This window comes from Tachyglossus aculeatus, chromosome 16 (assembly GCF_015852505.1).
Source record: "Tachyglossus aculeatus isolate mTacAcu1 chromosome 16, mTacAcu1.pri, whole genome shotgun sequence".
In the NCBI taxonomy this organism is placed as follows: domain Eukaryota; kingdom Metazoa; phylum Chordata; class Mammalia; order Monotremata; family Tachyglossidae; genus Tachyglossus; species Tachyglossus aculeatus.
The window spans coordinates 6,427,479-6,440,801 of NC_052081.1; the positions used below are offsets into that span (position 1 = coordinate 6,427,479).

Genomic DNA, 13,323 nt, shown 5'->3' on the forward strand with positions numbered 1-13,323 from the left:
TCCCTTTAGTAGGGATACATTCTCTATCAAACAGTCCTATCTATTGAGTGCTTACTGTGTGTAGAGCACTGTACTAAGTGCTAGGGAAAGGGCAGTAGAACAGAGTTGGTAAACACAATCAATGCCCACAAGTAACTTAATATTTGAATCCTTTGTGGGACTATCTCTATTCATTCCTCTCTGTAAGGGAAATAGAAAAGGGAGAAGGAGATGGGGTATCTATCGCTGTCTTTTTTTTCTCTTCATTCTCAGAAGGATCTAGAAGTTATTTTTTCATCTTTTTAGCCTCTTAGTTTTATAAAATGTTAGTCCTAAAGTTCTGTTTTGTAAAAATATAGTCCTCATTAACAGAGTGGTCCTTCAGCTCCAATGATTTGCTTCATCCCTAGGGACAAACTCTGCCCTCAGGCAGTGATAGATCCTTTTAGGGTACCTCTCAGGTACTAAGGAGCCACCCCTGCAGGACCCTTTTCCGCATATAAACCATTTTTCATTTCTTCCACAGTGGCAAATCTCCAGGCTCTGCAGTCCATTGTAAAATGGCAGCATTTGGTAAGTCACCTCTTTGGAGACAGGGGACCATTTTCAAATCACATCAAAACTTAAAGGGCAGAACTTGCTTCCCTCTCTTCATCGGGTCTTAGAGGAGCATAGTTGATGATGAGACACTTTTCCTCCCCTCCTGGAGCAGCCCATCACAGGTAGTAGGGAGTAGGATGGCCACACTCTCAGTGATACCTATTGAAAACACGATCTCTTTAGGAAAGTGTTGCTATAAGTTATCCACCATCATGGACGTCGCATCTTTTTAAAATGGCTCCAAGTGTGTTAACTTACGGCAAGTTGAGCTCACTGATGTTTGGAGACATAGAAATAAAGAAGGATGGCTCAAGGCATTTCCAGAGCCACTAAGGACAGAGGGATAAATATATAATGATGATGATTATCTGTAGTTGGTGAGCCTTTCCAAGTCATTTCTTCTTTGGTCTTTCTTCTCCTCTTTCTAAATCCTTCCATCTGAGCTTAAAATATCCATTTTGGCATCCTCTGAGCCTACTGTCTGACTTTGAACGCTTGAACCCTTTCCTTTCTATTTGCATTCTGGGTTGCTTTGTTTTTTATGGTATTTGTTACTGTTCTAAGCAGTGGGATAGATGCAAATTAATCAGTCCCTGTCTCACACAGGGCTCACAGTCTAAATAGAAGGGAGAGTGGGTACTGACTCCCGATTTTGAAGTTGAGGAAACTGAGGCACAGAGAAGTTAAGTGACTTCCCTAAGGTCTCACAGCAAAAGTGGCAGAGTCGGGATTCAGAGTCGGGATTAGAACCCAGGTCCTCTGACTCCCAGGACTGTGCTTTATCCATTCATTCATTCATTCAATCATATTTATTGAGGGCTTACTGTGTGCAGAGCACTGTACTAAGCGCTTGGGAAGTACAAGCTGGCAACATATAGAGACAGTCCCTACCCACTAAACCACACTGCTCCCTAGTTGGCCATGCTGCTTCCTGTTGACCTACTGAAAGGTTTTTTCCCATCTTTTATGTGTGTAGTTGGTCATTGATGACTACATGCTATTGAAGCCTGTTGTAGGTGGGCTGTACTTGAAGAATTCAGTACGTGGTAGAGCTTGGGCTTTGGGCTATTACACTAGACTTCTCCTTTCATATCTGTTCCAAGAAACCTTCCTCAAATAAACTTTCATTTCCCTACCCTATTCACCCTCCCTCCTGCATCAATTATTCACTGGAGTCTGTACCCTTTAAGGGCTTTGATACCCACCCCATCCTCAGCCCCAAAGCACTTAACTTTGAATCCTTATACTCTACCACTTCCCCCGATCTCTAATTTATTTTAACTTCTGTCTCCTGCACTAGAGTATAGTGCCTTGGCAGCAGGGGTTGGGTCTACCACTCTATTGCATTGGATTCTCCCAGGTTCTTGGTACAGTGCTCTGTACATTGTAAGTGCTCAATAAATATTATTGATTGATTTCCTGTTCCCTCAGTTGGCTGTACCTAATCAAACTTAATTTCTTCCCCGGGTGCACCTAATCCGGTATTCCTTCTTGATGAAAATCAGTGAAATGTGGTCATTATGGACTTGTCCTCTGGTTGGTTTGCAGGAACATGTGCGATCCGATCTGTTGAATGCGTTCTCCACTCTGCTAAGCCAGGAGGCCATAATCTTGGCTATGAACAACAGGTACTGTACTTTTGAGGACTTGATATCTAAATATATAGGCCTCGGCTGTAGCGACCCAAAAAAAGCATTCTAGAAATTTTGGCAAGTTAAGATAATTCACCTAAGCTAGATACTGAAAGTTGCATTACCAATGAATTCCAGCGGCAAATTTTCCAAAAATTATAATGAACCTCAGTAGTCAACATACTCATAAGGGTAGGAAAAAGCTATAATTAGTTTTAGGAGGAGAGCTAGATTCTTCTCAGGTCATACCCCTTTCTTAACACCTCAGTACTCCTGCATCAATTCAACGTTTTTGCCCTCATACCCTTTCTGGATGTATTAATATACCTTCCAATTGTGACGGTATTTACTAAGTGCTTACCATTTGCTAAGCATCAGAGTAGGTATAGGATAACTGGTTCCTCATGGGACTCACCTTTTTAAGAGGGAGGGAGAACAGGTGTTTTTTTCCACATTTTACAGGTGAGAAAACTGAAAGTGACTTGTCCATAAAGGCAAATGGTGGAGTTGCGATTTGAATCTTGGGTCCCCTGACCACCAGTCCTGTACTATTTCCACCAGTTTAAGCTGTAAGCTCTCTGCAGGCAGAGACTGTGTCTCATGATTGTAAGAAGCAGCATGGCCTCGTGGCACGAGAACAGGTTTCAGTGTTAGAGGTCGTGGGTTCTAATGGCTCCACCATTTGTCTGCAGTGTGACCTTGGGCAAGTCACTTCACTTCTTTGTGCCTCAGTTACCTCATCTGTAAAATGAGGATTGAGGCTTTGAGCCCCACGAGGGATAGGAACTGTGTCCAACCCGATTTGTTTGTATCCATCCCAGCGCTTAGTATGGTGCCTGGCACATAGTAAGCACTTAACAAATAACACAATTATTATTATTATTATTATTATTCTCTGTGTCTCAGTTACCTCATCTGTAAAATGGGGATTGAGACATGAGCCCCACATGGGACAGGGACTGTGTCTAATCTGATTACCCTGTATCTACCCCAATACTTAGAATAGTGCTTGGCACATAGTAAGCACTTAACAAACACTATAATTACAATTGTTATTATTCTTACTCTAGATTACTCTCCCCCAAACCTAATAGTGTTCTGCATGCAGATGCCCAATAAATAGAATTGAATGATTCAGATTAATCACTAGATCTTAGGTTTTTAGGCTTGGGACCACCGTGGTTATGTTTGGTTTAGGATAAGGGTGAGGATTGCAATTCGTTTTGCTGTTTGTACTGTACTGTTTGTTGTAGTACACTACATTGTTGTATGGTACTCTCCAAAGTGCTTAGTACAGTGCTGTGCACACAGTAAGCACTCAATAAATATTGCTGATTGATTTTTTGGGCCATTGCTGAATGAATATTAGGAAGGGATCCACCAACATTCGACCTTTAGGAGTAAATGATAATAATTAGGGTATTAAGTATTTACTCTGTTCCAAGCACCATACTAAGCACTGTGGTAGATCCCAAATACTCAGGCCGGACATAGCCCCATCCCACATGGGGCTCACAGTATATGAGGGAGGGAGAATAGATATCCCATTTTACACATAAGAAAACCAATGCTCAGAGAAACTGCATGACTTGCCCAAGATCACACAGGAGGTAAATGACAGAACCACGATTAGAAACCAGGTCCTCTGACCAAAGGCCCATGGTCTTTCCACTAAGCCCCAGGGATATTTGATCTTGACATTCTTTATATACTGTTCTTTCCCAAGTGCTTAGTACAGTGCTCTCTACACAGTAAGTGCTCTATAAACCCCTTTTATTGATTTATCCATCCTCTGTTCTTGAACTGACGTTGCCAATGGACCCCCAGGTCAGTTTTTATTGAATAAAATCTAATTTGTCCCCCCTCCCCTAGCTTTGTGGATCCCCTTCTGCAGTTTGAAGCACAGCTCGAGCTAGTACATTCGTGTTTCAACATGGTGTTTTCCCTACCCGTTATTGGAATACCAGAGGAAATGGAAAAGAGCATTGAGGACTACAAAGATATGCAGGTTGTTGTTTCTCTCTCATTTTGGCCTTACCCACCTGCTTTCCCGTGGTTTCTGTCTTCCCCAGCTGTACCCCCTCCATCAGGAGGCTGAGAGGTCGGGTGGTCATTGGTCCAGTTTTACACCGGACAGTCGTGTTCATCTAGTCTATCCCAATCTGGTGCAGATTGTATATCTTCGTAACCAATGAACTCCCTCTACCTCAGCTCCTGCCACCGAATCCTGTCCACGTGTTGGGAACAGGTGGAAGTGAGGGGCTCCTCCAGGGACACACTCCGGCACCTGTAGATTTCCAGTGAAGTTTTCATATGACATCCTTACATTGCATATGGATTGTACATGTGTTGTTTATTTCCAGGTCAGCAAAGGGCCATCCCATATTGGAAAATGCCATCAGAGACCACATTTCCGAGCAGAGCAGAAGCCTCCCCTTCTAGACTGTGAGCTCTTTGTTGGCTCTGTTTATTGCTATATTGTCCTCCCCCAAGCGCTTAGTACAGTGCTTTGTACACAGTGAGCGCTCAATAAATACAATTTAATGAATGAATGAATGAAGGCTCTCCTCCCACCCTGGCCTGCCCCTGTCCTCTTGGGACCTACTTGGCAAAATGCCACAGAAGGCAGCAATCAGAAAGGCTACTAGCCAGGGGCAGAGGTACAAAGGATACTCTGGGGAATTGGACTAGAACTAAGAATGAGTGTTTTCCTTCCTTTTCCAGTTCCTCTATAACAGTATTCTAAACACCTTCGAAGACATCCTTCTGATACTGGTATCTAAAGATTTTTACAAGCTCCAGTTCATAAAGGTATAGTACACCTAACCCGGGACAGTCATATGAATACTTATAGTGGAATTTGTTAAGTGCTTACTGTGTGCCAAGCACTGTACTAAGCCCTGAGATAGTTACAAGATCATCAGGGCAGACACAGTCTCTGTCCCACATGGGGCTTACAGTCTCAATGGAAAGGAGAAAAGGGATTTAATTCCCATTTTATAGATGAGAAAACTGAGGCACAGAGAGGTTAACTGACTTGCCCAAAATCACACAGCAGGCAAATAAATTATTTATATTTATGTCTGTCTCCCCCTCTAAACTGTAAGGTCATTATGGTGAGGGAACCTGTTCGTTAATTCTGTACTCTCCCAAATGCTTAATACAGTGCTCTGCACATAGTAAGCACTGAATAAATGCCATCAATTGACTGATTGAAGTGGTGGGGTTGGGATTGAGCCCCTTCCTTCCTCTCCCCCTCGTTCCCCTCTCCATCCCCCACATCTTACCTCCTTCCCTTCCCCACAGCACCTGTATATATGTATATATGTTTGTACATATTTTTTACTCTATTTATTTATTTATTTGTTTTATTTGTACATATCTATTCTATTTATTTTATTTTGTTAGTATGTTTGGTTTTGTTCTCTGTCTCCCCCTTTTAGACTGTGAGCCCACTGTTGGGTAGGGACTGTCTCTATATGTTGCCAATTTGTACTTCCCAAGCGCTTAGTACAGTGCTCTGCACATAGTAAGCGCTCAATAAATACGATTGATGATGATGATGATGATTAGAACCCAGGTCACTTCAGTCTCTTCGTGGACCAGCCCTCTCCCTGACACCTACTGCCCACTAAAGTTCCCACTGCCAGACAGGCAGGAGGCAGAGTGGATCGATTTCCCCGCCTTCAGTTCTCCCCTGACAACCAGTCAACCCCTGAGTAGCAGCAGCAACTCCCAGGGAGCTAGGGGGATTCGCATAGGGACATAGTGGTGTGGAAAAGTCTCGCTGCCTGTTTCAGCTCAACCTGAAGCTGGCTGGTCCTTCCTTGTGGCCAGGTGATTATAAACTGTGAAAATCCCCCTTAAACTGGCCAGTGAGTAAGATTCCATTCCTACCACTGAGACTCAGGTTGTCCAGAATGGATTCCTGCTATTAGTCTGGAAAGGCTGAGTCACGGAAGGGGAGAAAAGGGGGCCCCTTTGGAGAAGCTGAATTTAGTGGCCAGGTGATTATAAACTGTGACAATCCCCTTTAAACTGGCCAGTGAGTAAGATTCCATTCCTACCACTGAGACTCAGGTTGTCCAGAATGGATTCCTGCTATTAGTCTGGAAAGGCTGAGTCACGGAAGGGGAGAAAGGGGGGCCCCCTTGGAGAAGCTGAATTTAGAACTAGATCATTCAGTAGATGATTAAACTCCTTGAGGTCAGGAGTTATGCCTACTTAATCGAACTTGCCTAAGCACATAGTACAGTGCCCTACACACAGTAAGCGCTGGAGGTATACCGATGATGATGATGATGAGATCTTCAGTTTGCCATAACTGGTCAGAGTAGGTAAGCACAGGATTGAGGGTGAGGAGACCTGGGTTCTAGTCCCAGTTCAACCGGTGTAATCTTGGATGAGTCACTTAACTTCTGGGCCTCAGTTTCCTCATCTGTAAAATAGGGGTAATATCTGCCCTTCTTTCTTCTTGGGCAATCCTAAGGGTCCCGTGTTTATAATCTAAGTCACTATTTCTCCTCAATCATTTATTTGGTTCGATCTACGTCAACTGAAGGACTTTGGGATGGGTATTTCTGGACTTGGTTTTGGTTTTGGCACACATCTGGGGATGAGAAGTAGCCAAGACTTCCAGTCAGAGAAGATGGAGGGTGGGATCTCTTGTGTTCTGAAAGGAGGAATAGGGAAGAAAACATGGTTGAGGCTTGACACTGAATCATGTCCGAACTCTTCCCTTATCTCCCTACAACAGGAAATTATCACATGGATGAATGAGGATCCCATTTACATGCAGAAGGGGTCATGAAGACAATAGTCACGGTGCTAGAATTTGCGTCCAGGAAAGCTAGTAAAAGTGTAAGTGCCAAAGAACTAGGTGGCCGCCTGATTTCTTAGGCCTCTTATGAGCATCTCCTAGTGGGAAAAGCATGAGACTGGGAGACTGGATTCTAACCCTAGGTCCTCTACTTGCCTGCTGTGACCATCTTGTCGTCTCTCCTCTTCCCCGTCTCTAGTCAAGTGTGGATGCCCCCTGCCTGGGCGAGCTGGCAGCCGAACTGGCTCTTCTCTGCAATTACCAAAGTTCAGGCCATCATTGCAGCAGGCCGCCCTGGGGATGCATCATCTTCTCTGCATAGCAATCCAACAGACAGGTAAGAGTGGAAAAGTGGGGAGGATTGATTTCCCAGCTCTTCTCCCCAGACACCCAGAAGGCCTGCACTTCCCTTCCTTAAACAGTCAACCAATCATGTTTATTGAGCACTTGCTGTGTGCAGAGCACTGTACTAAGGCGCTTGGGAGAGCTCAATGTAACAAAAATCAGATACATTCCTTGCCCACAATGAGATTAAAGTCTAGAGGACTTTACACTCTCCCCACCCAGCTGTCAATCTTGCCAGGATGGGAAACCTGTTGTAGGCAGGGTAAGTGTCTACTAACTCTGTTATATCGTACCCTCCCAAGTGCCTTAGTACAGTGCTCTGCATATAGTAAGCGCTCAGTAAATGCCATTGATTGAAGTCAAGGGTAACTTTTACTTTCACTTTGGCACTGGTCCGGGGTAATGGGCTTTGGTGTGTCCAGACATCTAGAATTTGAGTCCACAGGGGCAGGGCTAGACATACCATGCTGAAAAAGATGCTCATTTGCCCAATTTATTTCCACTGGGCAGTGTCTCATTTATTACATCCCACAGGGCTCAAATAGCCTGTCAGTTAATGTGCTCGCTATATGCACTGCACTATATTAAGAGCTTGGGAAAATATGATATGATTCCACAAGGATCTTAGAGTGACCTTTGCCATCTGGGGGGTCCCAGGTGCTGAATCTTCTTGGCTCTTCCATGCTGCCCCAAGTGTCCCAGTAACAATGGATCCGAAAAATCCTGTAGACTGTGAGCTCGTTGAGTGCAAGGAATGGGTCTGTTACATTGTATTCTCCAAAGCTATCTCTCCCTCGCCAGCCATGGATTTTATCTGATTTAATGTCTTACCTGCCTATAGCCTGATTTCTTTTAGGCCCAGCCTCATTTCTGTTCAGTTCTGGGCCGGTGAATCCCTGCTCAATTTGTACGCCGGTACAAATTGTACCACGCAAACTGTCAGGGATCATGCATGAACAGAGAGATTTTGCTGCCCTTGTCTTGCCCGAGTCTTATTGGATTGAGGTCCTTTCCCGTTGCAGTGTTATATGGCAAAGAGAGAACAAGGAAGGATGCAGCAGAAAATTGGGTCAGAAGTCTGATGCTGACTTGGAGATCTCCCCTGCCTTGTTGCAGAAGAACAGGCGATAGAATTGCTATGGTAACTACTCTGAGTCTTCTCCACCTCCCTGGAGACCTCAATTTGAGTTCTTCTGACCCTTGTCCCTGAATGTTTTGAAAGAAGCAATCTGTTGCCCATAGCAGTTGGGGAAAGCAGGTGCTTGTGTGGCTAGATTGGGAACTATCCCCAGTTTTTGCATTTTTGTTTTATTGTTTTTGTATTTGTTAAATGCTTACTATGTGTCAGGTTGGACACGTAGTTAATCAGGTTAGTCAGGTTGGACACAGTCCAGGTCCCACATGGAGTTCACAGTCTTAATCCTCATTTTACAGATGGGGTATCTGAGGCACAGAGAAGTGAAATGACTTGCCTAAGGTCACAAAGCATGCAAGTGGTGAAGCCAGGATTGGAACCCAGGTCCTTCTGACTTCCATGCCCGAGCTCTATCCTCTAGGCCAAGCTGCTTCTTAGTTTGTGTGGTTGATCGCCTCATCTACGGTTCTGCATTCAGTTGCCTTTAACCTAGCAGGTTCATTGGCTCCCAAACCAACCTTCAGGCCATCTCTGATTAGCTTGGAACAGTTGGCCTGGGGAGCTGTCCGTTATATAGGAGTCAGACAATCAGAGGCTTGAAGAAGGTGATCCAGACAGAAATACTGTCAATACTATCAAGGTACAGAAACAAACAAGTTTAAGAGCGAGGAAGGGGCTGTGGATTGTTCTGGCAAATTGAAAAATAGCTTAAACTAGGTTGGAAAAAAATACAGCGATGTCAGAAGACTACCCTGACTGCCCATTTCCAGACTTTTTTCTCAGAGAAGACTATTTGTGAAGCCAGTTGTGACTACTAACTAATGTTAACAAATTTCTGGGATATCATGTGCACGTCACTGATGCTCCCCCCATGTGCAAATATTGGCTTATGAGAATGACATCTAGGTTTCTTCTGCATCAATCCTCCTTGTCAGTTTAGGAGGGCAAATCAACCTGGACAGCTTCCTCCATACGAATGGCAGCCATTTTAGAAGAAGAAGAGGCGTTACTATGGCACCTCTTCCCTCCTTTTCTTTCTCCCCTACCAGGTACCTGCCGGGCCTAATTTCTGCTGGTCACACCCACTTCCAATTTGGGCAGGGGCCAAAGGCTCTGGTTGGATACAATTGCTGAACAAGTCTCTGAACGGCTGTTTGGAATTTGAGCAATGATTATTCCACCATCAACATTCACCATGTCATTCCCCTTCCTCCTTCCCCCTCCACCAGCCAACTTCCTGTCTTCATTGACCTCTCGTCCACTCCTCTTTGTGTCTCATCTCTTTGGTTTTGTCCTATTTGGCTGAAGTGTGTAGGGGATTATTTAATGCCACCACAGCTAACCGACTTTGTGTGGAGTCTCCTGAGCAAACTGTCAAACTCTTCTTCGGCTGTGGCGTCGGAGGCGGCGGTGCTGCTGAGAGTCACTCTGGAGAAATTTTCCTATAAGGTGACCATGGTAAGAGGCCCGGCAGATGGCTGAAAAACCTAATTTTATTAGTACTTGTTAAGCACTTACTATGTGCAAAGCGCTGTTCTAAACGCCGGGGTAGACACAAGTTAATTGGGTTGGACACCGTCCCTGTCCCACGTGGGGCTCACAGTCTTCATCCCCATTTTACAGATGAGTTAACTGAGGCCCAGAGAAGTGAAGTGACTTGCCCAAGGTCACCCAGCAGAGCAGTGGCAGAGCCTGGAATTAGAACCCGGTTCCTTCTGCCTCCCAGGCAGATGCTCTAGCCACTAAACCACGCTGCTTCTCAAGTCTTAGGTGAGGAGGAGACACTTACTGATAAGTTGTTTCTCTCCCAGGTGTCCAAAGTTTTGGATTCAATTTATATACAGCTGAAGAGCAGCATCACTCATCCTATGAAGTATGCTATGCTTCGCGTCATAAGTTTATTCGTCTGCACATGCCCTAAGAAAATCATCTTTCTACTCCTGGACTATCCCGTCCCAGCAGACAGGTATGAAACTACCTCATGGTGATAACTCACTTATCCCTCCAGTTTAGAAACGTTCCTCTTCTTGGTGTTAGCCTGAGGAAAAACACCTCCCAGCTCCTAGGGGTTTTCTTCTCCTTATTCTTCTTTTGGGAAAGCCCAGTCAAGTCACTGCCCTCCTGCAGCCTCCAGCAATGGGGTCAGGCCTCTGACAGAGTAAGTCGCTTGTCCTAGTGGAAAAAGCATGGGCTGGAGAGTCAGAGGACCTGGATTCTAATCCCTACTCTGCTACATGTCTGCTATATGACCTTGGGTAAGTGCTTGACTTTCTTGTGCCTCCATTACCTCATCTGTAAATGGGGATTAAATCCTACTCCCTCCTATTTAGACTGGGAGTCCCATGTGGGACAGGACTGTATCCAAACTAGTTAACTGCTATCTACCCCAGCATTTACAACGGTGCTTGGTATATAGTAAGCACTTAACAAGTACCATAACTAATTTAGTTAAGTGTCTGCTCCCTTCTGCTACTGCCACCTGGGATCTTGTCCCATCCTGGGGTGGAGTGCATCACGGACTAGAATTCAGGAATAGGATTTTGTTGGTTTTTAACTTTTTTAATGGTATTTGCTAAGCTCTTACTATGAGCCAGGTACCATTCCAAGCACTAAGGTAGATACAAAGTAATCAGGTTAGAAACCATCCATGTCCCTCATGGGGCTTAATCTCCATTTTTACAGATGAGGTAACTGAGGCACAGAGAAGTGAAGTAACTTGCCCAAGGTCACACAGGAGACAAGTGGCTGAGTGCAGGTTAGAATCCAGGTCCTCCTGGTTCCTAGGCCCTTGCTCTATTCATTAGGTCACGTTGTTTCAATGAAAGCCCGAGTTCAGTCCTGGGGACTGAGGAAGGAGCTGGAGGGCTTCCTACCCCAGTAAGCTCACTGGGGACAGGGAATGTGCTTGCTTATTGTTGTACTCTCCCAAGCACTTATTACAGTGCTCTGCACACCGTAAACGCTCAATAAATATGATTGACTCGACTGACTCTACCCTTTGACCCTTAGCACTTAGTATAGTCCCCTTAGTGGATAGAGTACAGGCCTGGGAGTCAGAAGGACCTGGGTTCTAATCCTGGGCTCTACCACTTGTCTGCTGTGTGACCTTGGGCAAGTCACTTCACTCCTCTGGGCCTCTGTTACATCATCTGTAAAATGGGGATTAAGAGTGTGAGCCCCAAGTGGGACAGGGACTGTGACCAACTTGATTAACTTGTTTCTCCCCCAGCCCTTAGAACAGTGCTTGACACATAGTAAGCATTTAACCAATACCATAATCATTATTATTATTATTCTCAGTAAACACTCGATAAATACCATTGATTGGTTGGCAACTCAAGAAAAAGGAAAAAGAACAGAAAGAAGCAGTCTAAGCCCAGGGCCCTTCCCTGCCACCAACTGCAGAGACTGAACTGCCTAGAGCAGAGGAGAGAAGTCTGAATCTCCTGTGGAAGAGGGCAACTCTCTCCTGGGGAACCAACTGCCTGATGCCTGAAAACCTGTGTTTAATTTAAAGAACATCAGTGGCTTCCCTCCTGTCCTGCTCCAAAGAGAGAGAGAGTGAGCCCATCCCAGAAGGGGAGGTCATGTAAGCCCGTTGTTGGGTAGGGACTGTCTCTATATGTTGCCGACTTGTACTGTGCGGTGCTCTGCACACAGTAAGTGCTCAGTAAATACGATTGAATGAATAAATGAATGAAGAAGCCACACCTTTCCAAAGTTTTGACGCCACTGCTTGGCTCCTCACCCCGACCTTTGCCCAGAGGTGGAACAGCCATTTTAACCCACAGGGCCAAACACCCAGGTTCCTTTCTCTCTTCCTTTGGCCACCCAGAAACCACCCAGAACATCAGTGGCCATTTTAAGCAGTCCTAGGGAACAGTTCAGAGGGACAATTTGATATGGGATGGGCTGGGGTCCTTGGCCTTTAACAAAGAGAATTTGCCAGTCCTGCTGGGAGGTAGCACTGATCGATTTCCTCAGGAAAGACCTCTGATCGGAGCGAGAAGTGTCACTTTCAGCTTGGGAGCTGCAGAAAGGATATCCTTTTGGCCTCACCTGAGGGTGGGCAAGAGCTTTTTATCTGGTGCTTCATCCCATCCCTCCCAAGGTGCTTCCCCAAGCCCAAATGCCCCGTCCTCACCTGCTGCCTGATCTGTCTGTGCAGCACCGTGATCCTGATGTGGCACGCGGTGAGCTCTGAATCCAAGGTGGCCTGTGAGGTGCTGAAGACGATCCTGACGGTGCTCAAAGGGAAGCCCGGCGAGGTCGAGGATAATCCAAAAGTCACGAGCAGAAAGCGCTTCTCCGTGGATGCCGTCAATATGATGCCAGTGGCCGTGAGTCATGGAGGTTCCTCATTTTCAGCCGGATGGGATTCTGGCCATGGGGGGCTGCCTGATCTCAAAGGGCTTGCTCATCTCAGGACCCAAACCCATACTCTGCCCCCTGAACGTCCTCGCTCCCCGTCCTCTGCCTGCATGGTACCAAACTCCTCTTTGAGGTCCTCAGTGGGTGCCAGTGGGGTCTGGGCACCACACCACCCCAGCACAGACTCCTGACCCCCTCCCCTGAGGCTTGGGGACTGTCCCAAGACTGTGGACTGGGAATGCCCTTTCGTAGGACAGGAAGGGTCCTGAGATATAAGAGAAGGTGGGCAACCCGAGTAGGGGCACGCCGGCACCTCTGTACTCCACGGGCAGATCTGTGACCTTTCCTCCCATCCTCTCAGCAGAGAGTTTGTGTGGAGAGTCGGGGCAGGGGATTGGGACAGTAGAGGAAGCACATTCAAGTTCTGCTACCACTCGTGCATG

The 13,323-nt window shown here is 45.8% G+C and overlaps 1 protein-coding gene across 1 annotated transcript in view; it reads left to right on the top strand.

Annotated features, from left to right (window-relative positions):
- The window catches only part of MROH9 (maestro heat like repeat family member 9), a 79,324-nt gene that overhangs the window by 51,715 nt on the left and 14,286 nt on the right, over nucleotides 1–13,323 (top strand). The window contains 13 exon segments of the mRNA XM_038758589.1: nucleotides 506–552; nucleotides 2,128–2,207; nucleotides 4,083–4,218; nucleotides 4,935–5,021; nucleotides 6,967–7,009; nucleotides 7,012–7,070; nucleotides 7,229–7,300; nucleotides 7,303–7,366; nucleotides 8,397–8,441; nucleotides 8,444–8,498; nucleotides 9,655–9,967; nucleotides 10,321–10,475; nucleotides 12,678–12,849. Of these exon segments, the coding sequence (XP_038614517.1) occupies nucleotides 506–552; nucleotides 2,128–2,207; nucleotides 4,083–4,218; nucleotides 4,935–5,021; nucleotides 6,967–7,009; nucleotides 7,012–7,070; nucleotides 7,229–7,300; nucleotides 7,303–7,366; nucleotides 8,397–8,441; nucleotides 8,444–8,498; nucleotides 9,655–9,967; nucleotides 10,321–10,475; nucleotides 12,678–12,849 (1,328 nt within the window).